General features: G+C 49.9%; 7 protein-coding genes across 7 annotated transcripts; 4 read left to right on the top strand and 3 right to left on the bottom strand.

The window, feature by feature from the left end:
* Positions 1-128: 128 nt before the first annotated feature.
* N7525_001962 (C50 family peptidase) lies at positions 129-6,376 on the bottom strand (the record flags this gene model as incomplete). The annotated part of the gene is made up of 2 exons (XM_002557381.2): positions 129-1,708; positions 1,762-6,376. 2 exons carry the CDS (start codon positions 6,374-6,376, stop codon positions 129-131), a joined length of 6,195 nt encoding a protein of 2,064 aa, XP_002557427.2.
* Positions 6,377-6,596: 220 nt separating this feature from the next.
* Positions 6,597-7,283, top strand: N7525_001961 (DUF5321 domain-containing protein; the record flags this gene model as incomplete). Its single annotated transcript, XM_002557382.2, has 2 exons — positions 6,597-7,044; positions 7,105-7,283. Coding segments are annotated over 2 exons (627 nt in total), but the record flags the coding sequence as incomplete, so codon positions are not given.
* Positions 7,284-8,140: 857 nt separating this feature from the next.
* Positions 8,141-10,288, bottom strand: N7525_001960 (citrin; the record flags this gene model as incomplete). The annotated part of the gene is made up of 1 exon (XM_061212116.1): positions 8,141-10,288. The coding sequence occupies one exon, from the start codon at positions 10,286-10,288 to the stop codon at positions 8,141-8,143; it is 2,148 nt and encodes a 715-aa protein (XP_061071342.1).
* Positions 10,289-13,818: 3,530 nt separating this feature from the next.
* N7525_001959 (N(6)-L-threonylcarbamoyladenine synthase family protein) lies at positions 13,819-16,335 on the top strand (the record flags this gene model as incomplete). The annotated part of the gene is made up of 4 exons (XM_002557386.2): positions 13,819-14,198; positions 14,836-14,898; positions 14,957-15,028; positions 15,090-16,335. 4 exons carry the CDS (start codon positions 13,819-13,821, stop codon positions 16,333-16,335), a joined length of 1,761 nt encoding a protein of 586 aa, XP_002557432.2.
* A 343-nt stretch (positions 16,336-16,678) lies between these two features.
* N7525_001958 (uncharacterized protein) lies at positions 16,679-17,298 on the bottom strand (the record flags this gene model as incomplete). Its single annotated transcript, XM_061212115.1, has 5 exons — positions 16,679-16,770; positions 16,827-16,904; positions 16,963-16,974; positions 17,032-17,210; positions 17,276-17,298. 5 exons carry the CDS (start codon positions 17,296-17,298, stop codon positions 16,679-16,681), a joined length of 384 nt encoding a protein of 127 aa, XP_061071341.1.
* A 409-nt stretch (positions 17,299-17,707) lies between these two features.
* Positions 17,708-21,025, top strand: N7525_001957 (putative PHD finger domain protein; the record flags this gene model as incomplete). The annotated part of the gene is made up of 2 exons (XM_002557388.1): positions 17,708-20,124; positions 20,176-21,025. 2 exons carry the CDS (start codon positions 17,708-17,710, stop codon positions 21,023-21,025), a joined length of 3,267 nt encoding a protein of 1,088 aa, XP_002557434.1.
* A 363-nt stretch (positions 21,026-21,388) lies between these two features.
* N7525_001956 (RNA recognition motif domain-containing protein) lies at positions 21,389-22,603 on the top strand (the record flags this gene model as incomplete). Its single annotated transcript, XM_061212114.1, has 3 exons — positions 21,389-21,470; positions 21,527-21,632; positions 21,685-22,603. Exons 1-3 carry the CDS (start codon positions 21,434-21,436, stop codon positions 22,601-22,603), a joined length of 1,062 nt encoding a protein of 353 aa, XP_061071340.1. The 5' UTR covers positions 21,389-21,433.
* Between the last annotated feature and the right edge of the window lie 1,099 nt (positions 22,604-23,702).

Raw genomic sequence — 23,702 nt, 5'->3', positions numbered from 1 at the left:
GTCTGTTAAACCCCTAACCTCTCCAAAGACTGACCTCGGGAGTACGAAGAGTCAAATCACATTGCTGCCCACAGTGGGGAAAACGCCAAGGTATATATACACAATAAGAGAGAAACATGACCTCACATTCACTCCAAAAACACCGGGACTCCATAAACCACAGGCGCTGCGCCGTTCAGATACTTCAACACACACGCACTCCTCGAGCGCGCAATTGCCGTGTCAAGCCCAACATTCTCTCCCCGACTCTTATCCTTCTTATCCTTTTTCTCGATCAGACCCCATGCGTCAAAGGCAGTCGTGGTAAACCGATCAATGTCCCGATCAGTGACATCCCACAACGTAGCCACGAGCGCGGGGCTGCCTGCATGGAGATAATTCATCGGCGTGCCGTAGGGCTCATACTCCCCAGCTTCGGTCAAAGTGCCGCTGCTACATCCCATTAGGAAAGTAACAGCGCATTGGGTGAGCCGCTTGACCGTGCGGCCGCGGATGTACTGCGCGCCGCTGCCGTGGCCGAAGTAGAGGAATAGATCCTTCTTTTCCAGCGCGTCGCGGAATTCGTCTTCGGTTGGTTCGCGCTGCACGACTGCAGTCCAGGATTTGAACTTGGAGAGGTCCTGTTCGAACGTTGTTTGTGTAGTGCGCAGGTCGCCTGTCGGGTTGAGAATGAATGCGCCAGAGTTGCGGTCCACGATGGTTCCGGAGGATGGCTTGCAGAATTGGAGAACACGGTCCCTGAGGCACTCGAGCGATGGAACCCGACAGACAGGGTATCCTTGGAGACAGGGAAGTGACTCCCACGGGAACAGATGGAGAGCTTTATCAAGCACCAGGATTGTATGTCTCGGCGGCCGTGCTGCAAGTTCATCGCGCGCAGCTTCGTGGTAGCCTCGCAAGGCATCAAGAGTATCTACGACCATCATGTCGAAGTCAATCTCGTCGTAGGCATTGCGCTCGCCCTGAAATTGTAGAATATCCACCACAAAGTAAAGAAGATCCATCAGTGTGTCTTCGGGCTCTTCTTGCTCTTCAAGATCGCGAAGCCCAATGAACAAGTCTACTACATTATGATGTAGTGTGAGCCGGGGTCCGGCGGCCTTGCCACCCTTCTGCCGAGAAGGAAGATGCTTGTCAAGAATGCTTTGAAAGGTACTCGCGAACCGGGCCAGCGCGGTAGTCTCCCGCGACAGCGGCGAGAACACACCGCGGAACCCTCCAAACCATATGTTCTCAATGTTTTGAAGCACATTTTCCATCCGACGGTCGAGGGCTTCGCGAGTCTTCCACCATTCCTTCTTTGACAACTTGTCCGTCTGGGCCTTGGCTGCATGTGCACTTTCGTTGGCCAGCTTGATAAGTTCTTGCATCTCCTCTTTCCCATCCTCAAAAGTGAACTGTTCTTCGTCGTCATCTTCTGAGTTTCCGCGATGCAGGGGAAGACGCAGAAGGAACGGTGAGCCGTCTTTCTGGAGTCGTGAAACCACAAATTCGGTACGGTCTGCACTTAGTGACAAAGAGAGAACATTCCAATTTTCCGGCAGAATATCGACGTAATCCTGCGTGAAGTTGGAGCAAAGATCCTGGTCCAGTTCGACAGCTGAGGGGAACGAGGTTGGCCAAAATAGAGGGTCGGCGAAATCAGCCAGCTGTCGATCGATATCAATCGCCATGCGCTCCCGGGCAAATGCGCCAACACGTCCGATCTCTGATTGAGAAAGTCAGATATACGTCAAACCTAAAAAGTCTCGCAGAACTTACCATTCATATTCGCGGGCGACTGGGCCAGAGTCGCCGGGATCCCGGGAGAAGTTGCATGTGATAGCATAGAGATCCGACTCATCAAGCGAGATGCCGCATGGCTATCAAGCGTTGAGCCTAGGATGGTGGCATCAGAGAAGACACTGGCAAGACAATCGCTTGCCTTGGTCAGCATAACCGAAAAGTCGTCACTGGCTCGCTGAGCCTTGGTGCGCGTTGTTTTGGCTGGAGCTCTGGTTCTCCTTGTCGACGGCTTTGCCGGGGGTAAACTCGACTCATCTGCCGTCTTGCTTGGTGTCTTAAGTGACGGTAGCGAGATTGTAGATTCAGGCAAGACGCAGTACACGGCATGGCTGGCAAAACGGCGAATAGCATCGGCCAACAGATGCTCACTTTCGCCGATTTCCAGGGCGATCTTGCTTTCTCGGGCCACTGAAAATTGTCTGGCCTCTGCGAGTGCCTGCGCAGATCGCTCGAAGTCACGCAATTCCCGCAGGCAATCAGCTTGCTGCCTGAGGATGCTGCCTTTCAGTTGTAATATGGATTTAGATTGGACTTCGGGGAGATTTGGCTTTGGAGCTGGGGCTTTCTTTGTGGTTTTGGTAGTAGCGGAACTGGCTGCACGGGTCCGCCGAGTGGTAGTGGTCGTAGGTGTTGGGGTTCGAGGTGTTGGGGTTCGCCGGCTGCTTGCTCTAACCCGTAACTTGTCCATCTTTTCTTCGATTTCTGCCATGCCTGGTGCCTCCATATTGGCAGGTATATCGGTAGATGTGACCGCTGTGATGATTTTATCTGCTTCCAGGAGGACACGGAGTGCCTTGTCATGTGCACCCTGCGTCTTGTACAGGGATGCAAGCGCCATTTGGAAAGACACGGTTTCGATACTTTTCTGGGTTTGTTCATTTGATTCAGCCGCTGCAGAGAGATGATCTTGTCCCTCGCTCATGTGGCCACTAAGAATCCAATGGCAACCAAGCTGAGTCTGTGCCGCCAGTAGCCGTGCATTGGCATCAAGGGTCTTGTCAATCTTGAGCGCTTGTTCGCCGTAATAGATAGCATCTTGGAACAAGCCATGGTGGGCAGACAAAGTGGCGAGGTTCAGCAAGCAGGTATGGTGGGAACCTAGATGCGGCCAGAAAGGCGCACCTTGGATGTAGCTGGCAGACATATCTGGGGAAGACCCGTTCTGAGACAAATCAAGTTTCGCGATACCATCAGCAACAGCTTCAACATCAGAGTTTCCTGCAGCAGGCAACATCTTGTCTTGCTTTCTTTGGGCGAGCCGCTCAACCTTAGCCCATATGCGGCAGTTGAGCCTTACAGACAGCTTTGCGAAGTACAGAGCCTGGGTTGCTGAGCCCTGTGCGGAGAGCAACCTGGACTGAACAAATGCGGCATCTGCTACCAGCCTCTCCCATGAGATCTTCGACAGGACAGTCAAGTTGCTTAATTCTGACTTCTGGCACTTGTCATAGAGTGTACGGGCTGCTGAAAGAACCATGGCGGCTTTCTCAGGCTCTCCGGTCTCCAGAAGGTATTCCACCCGTGCAATTTTGTAGGAAATGGTAGCAAGAGAAGAAACCTTAGTTTGAGCAAGATACTGCTCACCACGCGATAGGAGTTCACCTGCCTTTTGGCAGTAGCCCAGGCGGCAATTCTGCAGTACCAAGCGCGACAGAATGATAATAGCATCTGACAAATCCCCTGACCGATTGAGCTCCGCGGCGCGTAATATCAGTTCCAGGGTGCATAATTGAGCCTTCCAAAGCCCGTGAATTTCGGTATAGTCAACCAGTGCCTTCAACTGCAAGACCCAGTAGTCCGTGTCATTGATGCAGAGCAGCAGTGTTTTCCAGTCATGGGACTGGCGCGCCAATGAAGTCCAGGAAGCAAGTGTGTCGTCTAGGTCGCTTGCGTCAATCTTGCCGCGGTGGAAACCGATGATGATTCGCAATGAGTTGCTAATATGGATTGCAAATGAGGCAAGGTCAATGTCATCTCGGACTTGTAAACCGCCATCCAAAGCCTTTGCTCCTGCATCCAGCAGAGTATCGATCAATGTTGAATCCAAGGCAGTAGGCTGCTCCAGTAGAAGCCGCAAGACAGAGAGGATCACACGAGAACGACGAATAGGGTAGACGTCAGGGGGATAGAGATCGAGGAGGGAGGAAACAGCTGAGCCGAGAATCAAGCGAAACTCTTCTTCGTTTGAAGAAGAGCTATTCATGTCAACAAGCAAGCTCATCTGCCATTCGAGAAGAAGACATCTCTGTTCGAATTCTAGTTCAACATCATCATAGACAACAGAGGGGTGAGATCCCTTCCTGCGCAGCTTCATCTTCAGAAGGGCCGAAAATACACGGCCAAGCATGAAACCGGGGCTCTTGGGATCCTGGTTCGACAAACTTGGGTTGTGCCCTCCGCTGCTCTTGACAATCTGCTCTAGAGTGCCAGAGAGAATGTATTCTTCAATTGATTGTCGAAACATCAGCTCTGAGTCAATGTACATATTGCCCTCGATGTACAGATGGGCCATTCTCTCGAACTTGAGTGCTGCAAATGCCGTGTGGCGTTGGGAAGGCGAGCAACTTGAAAGCAGCTGGGTAGATTGTTTGAGAAGGGGTAAAAGCTCCCGATAACCCTGTCCGGCTTCTTTTTCTTTGATGTATCGCGACCAGAACAGATTCGAAAGTTTAACAAGTGCCATTCCTAGGTTTTCCGTCGTCTCCGTATCTTTCTCATCAGGGGTTTCGATAGTCGAAAGCAGGCGATGGCAATCAGCCAAGATTGGAAGCATGTCTTCCCAAGGTGGCCTCTGAGACATGATAGAAAGTTTCCCAATTGCGACAGTTGAATCAATGGCAGCTAGAATGATACTTCTAGAAATCGAAACACGTTTGCTGAACATCTCGATCTCTTTTTCGTCACCATCTTCCGCTGGTTGGCGTCCAACATAGCGTCTGAGGAACCTGATGAACGCTTGTAGATATTCCCTGATCTGAGTGGCAACTTCGTTTTTCTCGCTTTCAGTCTCGGAACTTTTTGTGATAGCCTCTCCGAACCACGCAAGAGCCAGCTTCTTCAGTCTTGCAGCTTCCACCAGCAGTTCATCTAGGTCGTTTGCGCTGCCTCTTAATTGCAACCCTAATGATTGAGTCGCCTCTGACACAGAATCTAAAGCTCCGACCAGGAACTTTTTTGATGTCTTGGAAGCCTGGAAATGAACAGATGCAATTTTACACCGGACTGTTGCCAAAGAAAGAGACTGAGTTCTTGAGAGAGGATTTATGGCTTGGGTGAACAGCTTCATGGATTCGTCAAAACAACCCGCGTCGAAAGCGAGTTGCCCGAGGATAGTCATGAGCTTGGCAGCCTGGTGGGCATTTTGTGTTTCTGGGGACTTCTTCTTGACCTCTGCAATGGATGTTTGCAGCCGGGTAACCGTCTTATAGATTGAAGCAAACTCGGATTTCTCGACGCTTTTGCTCCGGTGAGAAAAGCTACCAAAATAGCGAAGCAAAGGATCGAACACTTCTTTGCTCTCATCACAGACATGGCCGGACAGCTTCCAGCTCAGGCATCGAACATCGAGGGAAAGTAGTTGCAAGTCCAATGATGTCGTAGGCTTCAAACTATTCGAAGACTCATCCTTCGAGAAAGATGTTCCCGAGCAAAGCGATAGAACTGTATTTGATAATAGCTGGAGTTGGAGAGCAGCTTTGTCATTCGACAGGTGACCCGACTTCAAGGCAGCCAAAATTACTTGAGCAGGGCTACTCGAATCGGAAAGTTGCAAAGAAGGGTACACCTTCAGGATCGTGGAGGCTCTTCTATCCGCAGCGAATAACCGCATCACATTCGAGTGGAAGGGAACAAGCAAGCCGTACAGCGATTTCCCGTTCGAGATGTGAGCGAATGTCAGCAGATCTGACATCCGTTCTTTCGAAGCTTCTTCTTCCGTCGCATCCTGCGCTTCTGTGGTCTTCTTCCCGGCCTTCCCGTTATCAAGATATTGTTGGATTCTCCGCTTCAAAAGTCGAAGCTCTTTGTATGCCAGGTCGTTCAGTCCCAGGGAAATAAGCTTTCCCGCAAGAACACACAGTCCCTGCTCGAGCTGCATGTTCGGGAACTGGTCGTTCCCAGCCTCATTCTTAAGAGTACGTAGTGTGGACAAAGAAAGTCTGGCGCACTCCGCAGCCGAGACGATGCCCGTGTCGGGGCCACTGACAGTATCGGTGGTATTATTCTGGCGTTTGGCTGTAGCCATCTTTGCGGCATCCGTGAGGGTCTTCAATGTGGCATTGAATACCTCCGTAGCAAAGACCAGCTTCTCCTGACACGACAATGCCACCGCATCGTGATCGGCCAATGATTGCAGCGCCGCATCATTTGCAGGTTTTGTCTTTGTTGCGCGGGATGTTCTCGTTCGACTCGGCGCTGCAGTTGGTTCTCTTGTGGATTTTGTGCGTTTCGTGGGTTTCTCGGGCGTCTTTGGCGACCCGCGGAGGAGTGTTTGGAGGGTCAACACGGTAGCATCCGAGCATGTTGTCGTTGAGCGGAGGGCATGTTTCACGGACTCTGTTAAAGAGCTGGCCGGTAAGACGGTAACCGCCATTTTCGTGGTCGTTTTATCGAAGCTGCAGGACTGAGGTCATCGCTCGCGTCGAGCCTTTGATGTGCAATCGCTATCAGCCAGACGCTCTAAACGGGGGGTTGTCGTAGCAACAACAGCGCTATACTGTATTGGGAACTTGATAGCCTTATCGCCTTAGGCAATCACGACCTCAACTTTTCCCGCTTTTAGAGATCGACGGTTGCTGCTAGACAAGAACAGAGCTATGGCTTTCAGATTCAGGCCCTTTGGGCTCAGCAGACAAATATTTTCTGCTTCTTCTACATTAAATGCTACCAGACAATGCCGCGCTCCGGCTGGGCGCTCATATTCGACCTCCGATCGCCTTCCGAAGATCGCAGACACGTCAGTATGGACGGCAATGATTCCCCGATTTCTTCGAGGTGGCAGAACGCGCAAGGACCCCGCGAAAGAGAAATCTAAAGAATGGAACCCGGCGACGTTCTACATCATCATGTTCACTCTGATCGGCTCGCAAGCTATTCGCATGCTCACTTTGAAGAACGGCTATGCGGCGTATACTCGGACGACGGATGCGAAGATCGAGCTTCTAGCGGAGATTATCACACGAGTCAAGAACGGAGAGAAGGTCGATGTGGAGAAGTTACTGGGAACGGGCGATGAGGCGAAGGAACGAGAGTGGGATGAGGGTGCGTCGACCAATATCCGACAATTCTATTTCATGGCCGGTGTCTAACTATTATATCTAGTACTTCGCGAGATTGAAGCCGAAGATTCCCTATGGCATGACAAAAAGACTGCCCAGTCACAAGCAGAGAAGCGTCAGGAGCCCGAGAAAGAACAAAAACAACACACACAGCCTGCGGAAGAAAAGGCCACCGATGAGGTTGTTAAGACAGAGTCTACACGAAAGCTTAGATTCTATTGAATGGGGACTAAGTTTGTTCTTTAAGAACGAACCTCTGGTCTTGAGGCTTGGTCGTGTGGGTTTGGAATATACGCCGCATTGGCCCACTGCCATCTCAACGATATCGAATTGATCTTCTAGATCACGATGGAATTTCACTCTATCCTCGACAATCGGGTCTGGCATTTCCCACACTGAACCCAGTCCATGACCGACATATCCTCGCAGATATAAATGTAACATCACCTGTACAGGGAATCTCTCCTTAAAGTGGATTCCGATACCCGTTTGTGAGCTTGCAAATTATGATTCATGTACATATTTTCTTGAACGTGGGATAAACAACTCAAACCCCAGATCTTACAATATGGTTCATTGCAGATAATAAGATCAGATGCACCCAAATAGATTAAGTACTTGATCTGGATAAGATCTATCTGCTCTCTATGTACGACTTGGGTCAACGCTATACATATCTACATGTACGCCTACACTCGCATGATAAAACAGGAGAATATCTACCCAAACCAGATCTAGATTGATAGAAACACCACAATCAGGGCCCTCTAATACAACCCACACACCTTCTTTGCAGATCTATCTACTGTTGGTACAATGCAAACACAGGCGGTCTTCAACGAAGAAAGAGAAGACATCATGATGCAAAGGGAGGAAGGACGTCCCAAGTCAAGCCCAACTAAACCACGAAGAGGGCGAACATGAAAACAATCTGAAAGGAATGAGAGAAAGATCTCATGCTAAATCGAGGGAAAGATAGGCCTTGAACAAATGAGAAATGAGAAACATATCGCTAGTAAAAAAATGAAGTAACAAAGACAAGAAATGACAAACAGCTCACTATCTAACAGCAAGCCTCTCTATTTCGAGCCCTGCAGGATCTTGGGCCAGTTCTCCGGCCGTGGGACCTGCACCCGGCCAATGTTCTGGTCAAGGTCAAGGATGAGCTTGAGGGCGTTCCTTGACCGGAGGTAAGGCAGAGGCGCCGTAGCACCGTGTCCCCCGACACTAGGCTCGATGTGACCAGCGGGGCTAATGGCCTCACCCTCACCGGGCATGGGGAGGAGTTTCTGCAAGACCTCGTAGGCGGCTAGGGTGAAACCGAATTGAGGCGAAGAACGCATGATACGGGCGGGTCCACCCTTGAAGAAGGCAGCGAGGCCCTCTTCTTTCCAGACGGTGGAAGCGCAGTGGCGCAGACCGTGGTACTTGGTGTCACCCTTGCGGGCTTCGACCTGCAGACGGGTTTTGATGACGTCGCACGGGGTGGTTAGGTAGGCGGCGGGCATACCGGCGATGGCACCGGCGGTGAGGAGCTGGACAACGCCGAGCCTGTTAGTAGCGGTTTCGCCGAAGAAGTCGGACTTCAAGTGCGCGTAGGTGGGGAAGTAGATGGCCGAGAACGGCACATCGCGAAGGAGACAGGCACTGGCTCCCTTGTACAAGCCCACCAAACCCAGGTTCTTGACAATCCAGAGGGCTGAGCGGCGGGGGGCACCCTCGACGTTCTTTGCGATTTCACCCTGGACCTGCAGACGGATCTTCACAATCTCAAGCGGATTTGTGAAGACGACTTGACAAGCACCGGCAGTTCCACCAGCCAGAATCTCTTGGCTGTACTTGATCCTGTTCGTTTCCTTGTCTGTGAAGAAGCCACGAACGAGATCGTTCACAGTCAGTTTAATAGCCTTTTCAGGCGCCACACCAATCAACTGAGGGATGACACCAGAGTACAAGCCAGTGAAACCTTCGTTGCGGATAACCTTCCTAGCGCAATCGATGGAGTTGTTGTACAGTCTTTCGCCGGGGCGAGACGAACGCTGGTTCTGTAGGCGGGTCTTGACCAGGTCAATGGGGTAGACCATGAAAGCACCAAAAGCACCGGCAATACTACCCAAAGCAAAGTGGTGTACAGACTCAAGAACGTTGTGCAGCATACCCTTGGTCTTCTCGGCAACTTCATGTCCAGCAGACACGGCCTGGCCCACAGCCATCACCGGGATACGCCATGAAGCATCGATGACCTTGGCGAAGTCCTTCTGTGAGAGACGTCCTGAGGGCGCATCCAGTCCAGCGAAATGGAACAGAATATCGGCCTCCATAGGTGTGAACTGGGAGAAACGGGTCACACGAGAGGCCTCGTTCAGGAAGTCGGTACGGGTGATCTTGCCATCGTTGCTCTTCTTTGTTGCTTCGCGGACAACCAAATCAATTATATCCATCTCGCGCATGACATTCAGGAAAGCACGGACATTGGCGTAGGAGATGCGGTTGCTGGTCGAGATATTGCACAGGGTGGGGAGGTTCTCCAGGACATGGTCGGACAGTTTATGTTTTGAGGTCTCGAGGATAATGCGTTGGAAGTCCTCGGGCTGGATGAATCCATCACCATCCTTGTCGAAAATGTGGAAAGCTTGACGGATACGCTCACCCTGCAGACCGCGCAGCATCTGGGCGAATTGGGGGTAGGTCATATCATGGCGAGACTTGGAGCGACCTCCGTACAGCGACGCCCATTCTGAGTCCCAATCAAAGGGAATGGTGTCAGCACTCTTGTTCATGTTGTACAATCCCTGCACGGTTTCGAACTTGACACTGCCGGTTCCATCGAAGTCGAAGAGACGAAAGGCGATCTCATACTCGGCATCGGGCTTCGCGAGGAGGTTTTCGAAGGAGGCCCAGTCGGTAACGTTCAGCTTGCCAGCTCTCCGTCGGTCTGCGACGTTGAAAAGGATACCATATTGTTCACGCTTGATCTTGTGCTGTTGGGAGGAAACCGGATCAGTAATTGCGAAGATTTCAGTACTTTTGCAGTCCGGGATGACACTCACATAGTCTTCATGCTTAGGTGCCACGGCATTAATGAAGTTCTCCCGGTCCATGAAGAGCTCGCCATTCTCGTCCTTTTGCGCATGACGAACAAAGTTCAAGCGCGACTGCTGGGACAGATGAGGCGCCTCTGTGCTGCCCAGGAGTGATTCCTTCACAGCTTCCTTAACGGTTGCCATTGTGTATGTCCAAGTTGATTTCGAGTACTAAACAAAAAGGAAAACCCACACAAAAGGGAAAACTGGGGGAAGGAAGGGATCGAGGGATGTGGAGAAGGGGAGAATTGAGTCAATAGCGCTGGAGAAAAGTTACGATAATCGAAGGAGCCCACTTTCCAGAGTTTCCCTTCTCTTCATAATAATACTAGAAATAGATAATTTATGTCTGTGGTATTTTTCAGATAGATTTGATATTCTCATTCTCTAATATAAATTTCACGCGTCCACCCGTGGCCACGTTGAATTTTTTAAATTTTTGGTTTTATTATTTTTTTTTTTGTACTTACCCCTTGTCTTTTTCATTATGGCGTTATTTACCCGGGCAGATCGGACCGAATCAGAGTCTCACTTGTCCCCCGATCTCCGCATTGCGCCCTGGATAATCGACAGAATATCAACTCCCCAAATTAGCCTCAATGCGGTACTACTTCTTATTGTTCCAGAACAACTTCTTATCTAGTTATTCCTTGGGATGGGCATTGTTTTTGCCACCATGAGCCACGGTATATATAGCTGAACCAGCCACATAATCCAGGTCCTAGTGGCAAAACAAAAGAAACACAGTCAGCAGGCGACTTTGAAAGAAAAACGATCGAAACTGAGGGAAAAACCGGAGTTGTGAACCTGTCACATGGCCCTTTCGGGACCGGTGAGCCTTAACGAGAAGACGAAAAGACGAAAAAGGGCGAAAACACCCAAGGTCTCCGAGTTCGGTGCGGAGTGCAGTGGGAACAAGAAGTTGGAGAATTTCCCTTCAATTGGTCGATTCCCATCTCTTCCCCTCTCCCAAGCCTTCCAGACTCGGCTCAACTCCGGATTTTATGTACGGAGCACTCCGTACCGTTATCCCCCTTTTTCTCCGCACATACTCTGTACTCTATATCAGATGTGCATTTACCCGACTAGAGTTGCTATAATAGTAGCTCATCTTGATTCTACATCTATATCTTCTTATTCTTCCAAAGTGCGCGGTTCTCCAGAGCCTTAAAACTCAATTGCACTACAGAGTAGAGTTGAGAGATATGCGAAACCTGACAGCTATGTACTCCGTACTACTCCATATTTCGTATATAAATTGGGGCGAGGGTCATACATTATATGTATGTAGTGGGTGTAGCGGTGTAGCTATAACACCCACCGCAATTCCCAGCTCCGAAAGTACTTTTCTCTTGAGCTTAAGCCCTGAAAAGCCCAAGAAATGATTCACCGGGAGCCAAGCCTGCCAATGGTGCCTTTGGCAATTAATATGGGGAACTCCACACGATGTCTCCGAGCTACCTAATTAGGTAGGTATGTTGCAAGACCATCCGTAATATGGATGAACTAGCTACCAATTTCAATGCGGGCTATAGTATATGTCTGCCACAAATTACATGCAAGGTACTCTGTGAAGAGTTGGGATATATATCTATCCTAGCAAGTGCCATTACACTTAGGACTACCAAGGGCTATAAGGCCAAATCAATATCATACTCATATAGAGCAATAGCTAGATGTCCAAAAGACAAGAGAAACAGAAGGATTCAAAAGTGATCGAAGAAGCCATATACATGTTGCTCCAATATATCGATGAGAACTCATCACGAAAATGTAAGAAAAGAAAAGAAGATTATCTACCACCTACCAAATCGACTATCCTTAGCTTTAATCCTTAACGATTCCCAGATTGGAAACCATTTGAGTCCACAATGAGTTAAGGTACATCTTGCTTGTCGTTGGACTATGATCCTGAACTTGAGGACAATATCCCGCCAGGTCCCAGCTGATCATACTAAACACATGTTGAAGAATCCAGGGCCACATCTGCTGAAGGGAAATAAGTCGCTAAGATCCTGTCATCTATGGATACCCTACATAGTATATGGTGGTCATTTCGGCCGCTAACTTTGTTTTTTCTCATACATTTCAGCATGTTCGCTTTCCTTTCAAGCATCAAGAACAGAACCCCAAGTGCCATTGATCTTGTTTCGATTCATGCATGAGCACAACTTTTTCCTCATTTCCAAAAGCCTGTTGGAGGCTGCTACGCCTTGTTGATGAACATACAAGAAAGAGATTCTAAAAGAGGTATAGCTTTCTCTTTTTATTCGAGGTTACTGAGAGAGAACAAGAATAGTATGTCCGCCATAATCTCGAAGAGTGAACTACAAGAGATCCTCCCAACAAGCTATGGAAGCCTCGGCCTCCTGACCTAAGCCTCAAGGCTCCCGAGGTTTCCTATAGAATGTTGCGAATTCCGTTAACCTCATAGGAACTCGAGGCAGTTTTATTCCAAGAGTTGTGTGTCTTCTGCACATGTTCGCCATGTCTTTGAATGTCTGTTTTTGATATGGTTCTTACCGTCCAGTGCCAGATCCAGTCATAGGTTCGGATACTTGGGTAGATATAGTGGCTCGTCTTACAAGATCAAACGCCTTATCCCCTAGCGCTGTCCTAACCAAGTAGATGTATGTAAGTATGTGTGTCCACTATATGTTGTCAATTTTGGAGGCGCCATAAATAGAACACATGTTCAGGCATTGCATCGTACAACATACATGCTCTGCTTGAAAAGTAAGGAAATAAAACCACTAAGGCGATCACGCCAGAAGCATGTAACATAGATGGGGCATTATCTTGTAAGGACTGGATGTCATTTGGCCTTCCAAAAAAAGCCCACAACAAAATGTGACCAGCGTGTTACAACTGCATTTACTCTGTAGTGTGCATCGATACATTCTGTGTCCAAGTATAGATTCTTCATCGCTCAATCTTCAAGAGTAAAAATAGGTGCGGCATCATCCCCATGTGACATCTAATTATAGGACGCCGCAACGATCCTGCGAATCCTCAAACCAATCAGCTGTCGCTGTGACTGCTAATCACTGTGATGATGCGGGGATATCACTCAGTAATGCAGGAATCCACTTGATGTAAGTGTGATCTTCCTCACCTATTAAGTGATAGTCGGTTGAGAGTTTCGAATCAAATGGACAGGAAGACCAGTGTGTGGGTTCCAAGTGCAGTTGGCTGCAGGGTATATTGGACACCCTATTGTGGAATCCTACCATCCGTCACAGCGCACTAGACGGGGATTCCAATCAATAATTATAATTGGCTGGATGGGACGGAAGCTTTCCCAAGTTAGAAACTGAAGTGTGATGGTGGTGAATTTGTGCATCGTCGTGCATAGGGTGGGCGCTTAGACAGAAGAAGGTGGCAGGTCTTCCCCCTCTCAAGTGTATATAGCCGCCCTGTGTCCCCCAGGAGACTACGTTCTACATATTGTTTAAGATTTTCCTATTTTTCTATTTTCGCCTTTTCTATTTTTGTCTTTTCCGACTTGGCTGGCCCAAGTTCTTCAACTCCTTATCTACATCTACGTCAATAATTTGTTTCTCTCCTTGCCTACTCGGATATCTTTGTCGATCAAAATTTCCTTGAAATTCCCAAATAACATCAACTGGTTGTCGTGAACTTCTTCAATTATCGTGGATTCTTCGTCTGTCACAATGTACACTACCACTGCCCGTGTCGTCAAGCCAAAGCTGTCCTTGAGCATCTCTGCTGCGCAGAATGTCCCTCGGCCATCACTGTCGCTCAAGTCACCAAGTGCTCTACCTCGCACGCCGGTCTCGCCAATCTCCGCGTCAAGTCCGACCAGCAAGAGATTCTCCTCACTACAAGTTCCAAGCTACGCATACACAAACTCTTGCTCATCGAAGAGCATCCTCAAGAAGCAGTCATCCTCACGCGCTGGATCTGTTGACAAGCGTATACAATTCAAAGGGACGCCAACTGTCCACTGCGTGACGCCTATTGAGAATCCAGACGAGTATTACGGCAAGCACATGAAGATGTCACGAGAAGAGCGGCGGTGGACGGTCCGACAGTGAGGTCAAGTTCGAGATCTGTATCACTAATGACCGTCCACAGCTGGGGTAATAAGGAGCGACCAGGTGCTTCTGAATGACTCGGGGTATGCATCTTGCTCTTGCAATGGTACTACGCCCTGCACCCTGGGTCTATTGTCACCTCAATCCACACAGCAACTCGCGCGCCCGACAATCGACATCCTCAAATTGCAAGATGGACTCCTATAAATGACAGAATGGCGCATTAAGTGCTCATCCAGCTTGTCTCAAGATAGTTCTCTGGATGATTATGCTGCCTCTCGCTCTTTTCGCTGGCGCAGAGCTTAACGGTGTCATATTCATCTGGGCTGACTCGTCCTTGGATGCACACCGCACATCCTGTTCTTGGAGGGAAAACGATGTATCAGAGTTTTGGAGGAACAATATATTTATGACGTTATGATCGGACCTGGATTGATGATTTTGATTTTTGAGCATAAATGTTTTAACCTAGTCGTTCGTTACTGCAAATACAACAATGTCCTCGACCCTATGCCGACATTATCAATCTCAATAGTACGTAGACTCAAGATCCGTAGATAGTAGTCTTTCCGACATCACTCGAGTACGTACTCCGTAGATCAGTATAGATTGCTGTTTTGGTACCTGTTTTAGGGCTCCAGTTGAGGGCTTCTCCGGCCCGTGCGCGTCCGATCTTTTTCGCCCCCGTTGCCCGTCGTATGTCAAGCATCTTGCCAATGTTATTCTCTGTTGCTTCTGTTGCGACTTTTCGCAGATCGGCACTAAATACGAAGAGATGCCTGAGCTCCCGCCGTGGTCTGCTCACGTTGGCAATTGAAACGTCATGGTAAGCGGAGATGAACGCGGGGGGAAAAAAAGCCATCCAACTAATTTGTTTCCAACAACAGTGACGACACGTCAGTAGCCATCGTCGAGAAAACAAAGAAAGAATCCGGAAGCGCAGCTAAAATCCATTTTCTTGAAAATGTAACGGCCGACACGCGCGCGCATCGGGGAATTCATCCTATCATCGCCCTCGAATCTCACCAAGACAACCTCGCAACCCTTGTACAGAAAGCCCTTAATTACCTACCAGAGTCAAAAACAAGCGATGGACTCAAACTGGCAGATGGAACACGTCGCCGCCTCCCCGATTTCATATCCGCCACAAGAGGCCCCGGAATGCGGTCCAACCTGTCCGTTGGCCTCGACACCGGAAAAGCGCTGTCGGTTGCATGGCAAATCCCCATGGTCGGAGTGCACCACATGCAGGCACATCTTTTGACACCGGGACTTGTAACGTGTCTGGAAAATGCATCCAAGGCCGGCCCACCCGCAATAGCGCCCGAGTTCCCTTTCCTGTCTATTCTTGTCTCTGGCGGCCATACGACTCTAGTTCAATCTAAAGGCATCACAGACCACAAGATCCTCGCTACAAGCGAAGATATAGCTATTGGAGAGGCGCTCGATAAATCCGCACGAGATATCTTACCTGATTCTTTGCTCCAGGAAGCTAAAAGCACAATGTACGGCAAGAATCTGGAGCAATTCGTCTTCCCTAATGGCAAGGCCGATTTCGCGGACTACTCGCCGCCAGATACTCGAGGTCAAGAAATAACCAAGCGAGTGAGCGATTGGGGGTGGTCTCTTACGACTCCATTTGCGAACACGCGCATGATGCAGTTCAGCTTTTCTTCGATTTCCAGCATGGTCGGGAAGATTGTTCAAAGAAGCGGTACGAATATTAAGATGTCGCATGCAGAGCGAGTTGATCTAGGCCGGGAAGCCATGCGCGTCTGTTTTGAGCACCTTGCTTCGCGCACTGTTATCGCTCTGGAAACTCTGCGGCCGCACAATACTGGCAAGGATGAGATCAAAACCCTCGTTGTCAGTGGTGGTGTTGCCGCCAACCAGTTCCTCATGAAAGTGCTCACTTCATTTTTGGAAGTGCGAGGCTTTGGCAATATAAACATTGTTGCTCCGCCTCCGTATTTGTGTACCGACAATGCGGCCATGATTGGATGGGCGGGCATTGAGATGTTCGAGGCTGGCTTCCGATCTGACCTCAGCTGTCGTCCTCTGCGGAAATGGACCCTCGACCCGCAGGCTGGTGATGGGGGTATCCTTGGCCCAGGAGGCTGGATCCGAGAGTGATGATTGCAGTTGGAGGGCTACGTGCTTGTATAGTAACATACTATCTCTGTATAATAACCGGTGTATGATAATGTAGTTTTATTCCCATAATTCCTTGATACAGCGCGTAATGAATTTTTTTTAAAAAAAAGATAAGGATTCATAGTGCATTATGGACATGTAAGACCCAGAATCATCAGAGACGCCGATGCCATGCAGCCTCCAAGTCCATTCACCACCTATGGATCCTCCACAGTAGGGTATCGAAGATGCGCCGTTGCAACCCATGAAAACGAACCAAACTCGCGACCGGCCGACTGTGCAATGCAAGTATGTTGAGATAATGAAGTCGTAATCGTCATGATCAGCCGCCGACAGGGGGACCGCTTCGCTGCAGCGAAGCAATCTGTTTGCGAAGCTCTAGGAAGAAGTCTTTCCCGTTCGCCATGTTTTGGGCTGTAGATATGGTTATTGCTTGTCCAAGGTATGCTGCGATCGAAAGGAAACTGTACCCTTGGGACCCCAGGCAGTAGATCGTTGGGCAGGGCCGTCTTTAAAATGAGATTTGTAGGGTGTCGACATCTTGGTTTCTGAACGATGGCGCATAGGTTAGGCTTTAGTAGATACGGAGGTAGATACAAGACGTACCATATTGTCCTGCTGTATATCAAAAGCTTGGTTAGACCTTGTACTTGCAAATTGGGTGCATATACATACCCTTCAGAACGTTCTTAACCTCTGCGGTGTTGAAGCCTCGTACAGGGACATGCTGTTCCTGCGGAGGGTTGGATGCGCCCCAAGCAGCATTGTTATCGCCTGCGCCTCCCTGTCCTCCTGTTTTATCACGGTTGTTCGAGTTGCGCTGCGACGCCTGGCGACTGGCTCCACCCCGCCACCTTGGGAAGGCAGTAACAGTTAGCGAAGCTGAAGCGCGAGGTGTTTCCGGGTGGATAACGCGTACCTGTTGTCGCTGGAGCCGCTCATGTTGTAAATTTATGTAAAGATGAAAAATTAAAGCTTGATCGAAGGAACAAAGTCGTAAATAGCTCACAAAGGACAGCTGTGGATGTCATGTCACTATGTCAAGCTGCGGAGGTGCTTAAAGTCCAGATTGGTGCCTCAGGCCAACAGGCCCAGACAGCTTGGGTGTCTCCGCCTTGACCAGATAACCAAACACATCATCGCGCCTTGCAGCTTCCGAGGGCTCTGGCGTCCTTTGCGTCTATTGTGCCCATTCATTTCTAGTTTGCTGTCGCATGACTTCAGACTTGCGGCTTTGATTTTTACCGAGGCCCTGCCTGAGTCGGCCTCTGAACGCGACCTGACGCCGTCCGATTAACAATCGCCATCCCAACGAGCAACATACACACACCCGAAACCTCGTTCTTAAATTATGGCACCGTCGGTCAGACATTCAATCTCTGGTCGTCCATCACGCAGTAAACCTAGGTCCTCCCTCAAATCACCCAACAGCGTCTCCTTCGATTCCCCTGACGGCCCTCCTTCAAAGAAGCGAAAGTACGTTCCAGGTGGTCCTGGAGGAGGAGGAAGATTTGTCGACTTCGACGCTGCAGCTGCAGCCGCCGCCGCCGCCCAAGAAACTCCCAAGAAAGCTACTCCCCGACGCCACTCCGCAGGTGCTCGAGGCCGTCCAGGCCGTCCACCGCGTGAGATGGAGCAACCATTCTCAGCCCCTCCGCCGCCACCTCCCATCGTACCAACAACACCACCCTCTATGTCGCGTCCAAGGCGCGACAAGAACCAAACCCACGGTCGGTTCACCTCTTCTACGGCCGCCGCTCTGGCTCTTCAACAAGGCGATGGGTACAAGCCACGCGAAGAACGCGGGTGGGAAGAGTTCCATCCCGACTTGGACATCGATGGCAAAATTGCTGTCTTCACGTCTGAAGAGGTTGATGCCCCGGATACCTCTGCTCCTATCCTGAGTCTGGAGTCACTGGCTGGTGCGACAGTCTCCGATCTGTCAGGATCACCGGTTATCATATCAGGCGAAATGGCTTCCCCAATCCCAATCAAACGTAGGCCTGGCCGTCCACCTCGTCGCCCCGAGGCCATCCTCAACGCCCTTCTCGCCCAGCAAGGGCAAAAGATCATACCGCCCCCTGGCCCCAACCCCCGGGAGAAACTAACACTACCCAAGCCGTCGTTCCGACTGCGTGACCCTTTTACATTCTATGAGAAGAAGGGTGTCGGTCATCAAAACTATGTCGATCGAACCATGGCAAATGTTGGATACCAGGAGAGCGATCTCTTCCTCCGCCATGATCGGCGATTCATTCGAATGACTGAAGGCACCCAAGAAGATGACCTCGATGTGATTCAACCTGCCATGACAGATGGGGATATTAACACCGCCATTGGACGTGTCGAGTATGACATGGATGAGCAGGATGAAAAATGGTTGGAAGAATACAATGCTAAGCGCCGTGAAGATCAGCTCGAACCCATTAAGCCCGCTGTGTTTGAGATCACCATGACCAAAATTGAGAGGGAATGGCATGCCCTTGAGAAGCGTATTCCCAAGCCGAATCCCAAACCCCCACAGACCGGACGTCTTCGCTCTAGCTCCGCAGCTGCGGTCAATGGCGAGACTGCTGGACCGGGCGAAGAACAAGATAGCAAGTGTGCTATCTGTGATGATGGCGATTGTGAGAACGCGAATGCAATTGTTTTCTGCGATGGCTGCGATCTTGCAGTGCATCAGGAGTGTTATGGTGTTCCTTTCATTCCAGAAGGTCAGTGGCTTTGCCGCAAGTGCCAATTGCTGGGAAGAGGGTCCACCAACTGTATTTTCTGCCCAAACACCGAGGGCGCATTTAAACAAACAACCTCTTCCAAATGGGCTCACCTACTCTGCTCTTTCTGGATCCCTGAAGTTTCTATTGGTAATCCATCTCTTATGGAGCCGGTGACCGACGTCGAAAAGGTTCCACGCAGCCGATGGAAGTTGAATTGCTACATCTGCAAACAGCGGATGGGTGCATCTATCCAATGCAGCAACAAAAACTGCTTTGTTGCCTTCCATGTCTCATGTGCACGCAGAGCTCAACTATATCTAAAGATGAAGATTGGCCATGGTCTTATGGACTCCCATCTTCTCAAGGCTTTCTGCGACAAGCACGTTCCTCCTGACTGGCGATTGGAACATGGTACTGATGCCGCAACTGCCGACGCCATCGAATATTACCGCAATGCCATGCAAGGTAGACGCTGGGGAGACAGCCAAGCTGCAGCTCTCTCGATGGGGCCAGCGCACCCCGACGATGCAGGAGAAGAGGATCGCACCCTTACTCCTCGCCTTACCTTAACAGTAGGCGGTAATAAACGGAAACGTGTTCCCAGAACAATTTGGAAGCTACCTTCTGGTGCGCCAGTTATCCCCCAGGTTGTTTTAAACTCAGTGATCGCTTCTCTTGGGCGATTTACGGTTCGCCAAAGGAAGCAATATGCTGAGGATGCGTCCAAGTATTGGACATTGAAGCGAGAGGCGAGACGTGGAGCAGCATTGCTCAAGCGACTCCAGTTGCAGTTGGAGACCTTCTCATCCATGGAAATGACACGAAGAGACTACGTGGCAATGGGTGTTCCGGGACACAAACGTCTGGAGCGTCGCATTGAGTTTGGTGAGCGACTTTACAAGGATCTTGATCGGTTGAGGATGCTATGCGACGAAGTCAAGAAACGAGAGAGGGAGAAGTTGAAGGATGCAGAGATGCTCCGTAACATCGTCGATCTTGTTTACTTCCCTACGTTCCCATTGCTGTGGCCAATACTTGAGAAAGCTCAACTGTAAGATATGCTCGTCCTATCTTGTCAATACTCATACTGACTTTATTCCAGGCTCGATGGAAAGGGTGTGTTTGCACCAGGCTTGATGTCAATTCGACAAAGGCTCAAAGAACGATTCTATCCGTCCGTTGCTGCCTTCTCTGCCGACTTGGCCAGTCTTTTCACCTCAGAAATTGGCGTGGAGCCCGCCGGTGATACCGCGGAACTCCAAGCGCAGATTAGTGGTCGCGCTCCAGAGCTTAGCCTGGAGCAACGCGAAAAGAGAAAGCTAGCAAAACGGATAATCAAAGTCATCCAGCCTTCCCTAGAGGATGCGATTAGGAAAGAAAGCGAGCTCAATCGCAAACCATTCGAGAAGGAATTGAAGGAGCTGGATGTGATTCTTGACCACAGCGTGATGTCACGCAGTGGCGATTCTGTCGAACCGGAAGGTGATACTGAGCTGTCTGGTCACCCTGATGAGATGGAAGGAGTTGAAAAAACACTTCCTACGACAGAGGTTCCAACGGAAGCCCAGCCTGCAGATGAACAACTTCTAGAAGCACCTGGGGCAGAAGAGCTACCTCCTGCTGAAGATCCTGTGAAGAGCGCTCCCACCTACTATCGACATCCGACGCCTGTCTTGACCGAGCAGGATCAACAGTTACCGTTGGCTATGGGTGGCATTCAATGGTACATGCAGCCATTTGACCCTGTCGGTACAACTATTCATGAGGAACGGTGGACTGGGCGGGATGTCATGCGTGGAATGAGTGAAGAACTCAGTGAACTGGATGAGGATGAACTCGAAGGGTTGAAGGACTTGGTCGATGATGGAGACCTGAAGGGCCAGACCACCAGTACCCCGGCTGCTTCACAACAGAATACCCGTCGCACTCGACGTTTGCGAGGCTCACGATGATTACTCCTCTGGGCATGATGCGTATGGGGTTCACGAATTTGATTTTAGCGCAGTCCAATTCCAGGAGTTAGTTTAGTTCTATAGTTTTATAGTTTGTATGAGTATGTGTACTAGTTCTATAGCTAATAAAGCTGTAATATGGCGATTTCTTTGGTCTTGGCGTAATAGCTGTTTGTCGAGGCTAACCCCCTGCATAAGCTCGCATCTTCAAAAAAGAAAAGAATGAAAAATCTGATTTTTCTTCTCAAAATCCCCCAAATTCGTCCAATTCACTGAAAATCCACGCAGTTTTGCACCGCTGCCTGATTCCTCGGGTGTGCAGTTTCCCGGTGCTTAGCGTCCGCTCTTATCAGCTTTCCCAACTTCTCTTTCTTCCTTCTTCCAACCTACACCTTCGGTCCTTTCATCATGGCGGACTACGACAACGATTCCAGCCGTTACGCGGGTATGTCCTTTATGATTATTTCGGCGCGCTCGAAAATATTTACCCTTTTACGATAGACGAGCCCCGATATGATCGCGAGCGCAGCGCCTCTCCTCGCGATGAGCCTCGAGCCGACCGCGACCGTGCTCGCAGCCGCTCCCCCAATGGCCGCTCTGACGACAGGTATGTATTTGTCTGATCTGGTATATCAATTCCAAAACTAATCAACTCACAGAGCTCCTCTGGCTCGCAAGCCTATCGAGGAAGAGGATGAAGGTGCCGTCAATACTGGCTCTAACCTCTTCGTTACTGGTATTCACCCGCGCCTGACCGAGTCTGATATTTCGCGTCTGTTTGAAAAGTATGGCGATGTCGAGAACTGCTCTATCATGCTTGACCCCCACACCAAGGAGTCCCGTGGATTCGGTTTCGTGAACATGGTCACCGCCGAGCAGGCTGATGCCGCCAAGGAGGGTCTCCAGGGTGAGGTCATCGAAGGTCGCACCCTCAGCATCGAGAAGGCTCGTCGTGCCCGTCCTCGTACCCCTACCCCCGGAAAATACTTCGGTCCTCCCAAGCGTGGTAAGCTACATCATCCCTTCCCTTTGTGCCTTCGCACCGGCTTACATTTCCCTTCTTCAGATGGTCCTGGTGGTCCCCCTGGTGGTGGTGGTCGTGGAGGTCCCCGCCGTGACCGTTACGATGATCGCCGTGGCCCCTCCGGTGGCGGCTGGCGTCGTCGCGACGATGACTACTCCCGCTATGGTCGCTACGACTCTTACAATGATCGCCGCGATTATGGCCGCGACTACGGTCGTGACTATGGCCGTCGTGATTACGGTGGCGGCGGCGGTGGCCGTGACTATGGTGGCCGCCGTGAATCGCGTGACGACTATGGATACCGTGGTGGTGGTGACCGCTACGGCGGTGGCCGTGATGACCGTTACAGCCGTGATGACCGTCGTGGAGGTGATGATTCTCGCGGTGGTGGTGGTTACTACGACCGTGACGCCAACCCTCCCAGCTTTGATGCTGCCGGCCCTCCCCGTGAGGCTCGCGACCCCTACGTTGGTGGTGGACGTTCCTATGAAGGCCAGGCACGCAGCAGCGCTGGTGGTGCTCCTGGCGGCGAGGATCGGTACGCTGGTAGGTAAAGTGTCTCCCCCTTTCTTCTAACCAGAACAGAGACTGGCCTTTGATGTCTCTTGGTTCCTGGTTCCCATGTTTCACCAATTTGCCCACTTCCTCCCAATTTTTTTCTTTGTTTCTGTGATTTTTTTTTAATGCGGGATTTGGGCGACGGGCCACGGGGCGTCGCTGTCTTTGTTTGTCAATTTCTCTCGGCTCGACGATTTTGAAAAAAGGAAAAACGGAGCGCCACGACTCGGCAACTTCATCGCTGCACACTTCGGTCGCTTGATGATGTGTCTCATTTATGTCTGTTCGCGACGCAACTTCGGGAAAGGAAAAAAAAAACTTCTAGCAGCAAAGGGACAGAAGATTATCGCTGTAATTCGGTTATCTCATGGTCAGCAAATTCGTCACAGCTACAGCTACAACTTCACCTCTACACCATCTCCAGTAACGGCTCGATTGTATTCGACTTCTCTAAACAACTGAATGATCAACCATTCGCCCCATCCAAAGCCGTCGACTTTGCGCTTGTAGTCTCAACCTTTAAACCTCCAGGCATTAATCGATTTGGAATATTAATGCCATTAAAGGTGAGATGTGTTTCACAAGCTGACCTACCTAGGTTCTTTTTGGAATCCTTTTGTTCTTCCCCGAATACTTGGTCGGGGAGAACAAGATTGTACTTACCCTATTTAGAGATCTCTATGAAGCTTCCAAGCTTGAATATATATATATCTCGGCTTCGACTTCGATACTTGGATGATTTAATGCGCCTTTAACAAGACCTTAGCTCAGTCTGGGACTTCAGCGTGAGATGCATACTACTTCGAAGAGGGTACCCAAGGTTTCCTCCTGAGCAGCTAATTATCCAAGACTCTCTTTGTCTTTGATTCCAGGGCCGTGTGGATTCGTGGATTCTCTTTGATTGATGAGACTTGGGTCTTTAGTGAAGACTAATATATTCTCCAACCACTAGGGCATTTCTGTTCCTTGGCCTACCTCCCATAAGTTTACCCTGGTGGTTACATATCCTTTGACAAGTGTAATCAGTCACTTACATAGTCTCTGCCCTTCACGATGGGACTTGAATAATATGACTTATTTGAGATAGTACCAATG

This window comes from Penicillium rubens (genome assembly GCF_028828025.1).
Source record: "Penicillium rubens strain IBT 27055 chromosome Unknown utg000001l_segment0_segment0, whole genome shotgun sequence".
NCBI classification, from domain to species: domain Eukaryota; kingdom Fungi; phylum Ascomycota; class Eurotiomycetes; order Eurotiales; family Aspergillaceae; genus Penicillium; species Penicillium rubens.
This window is presented reverse-complemented; position numbering and strand designations above follow the sequence as displayed.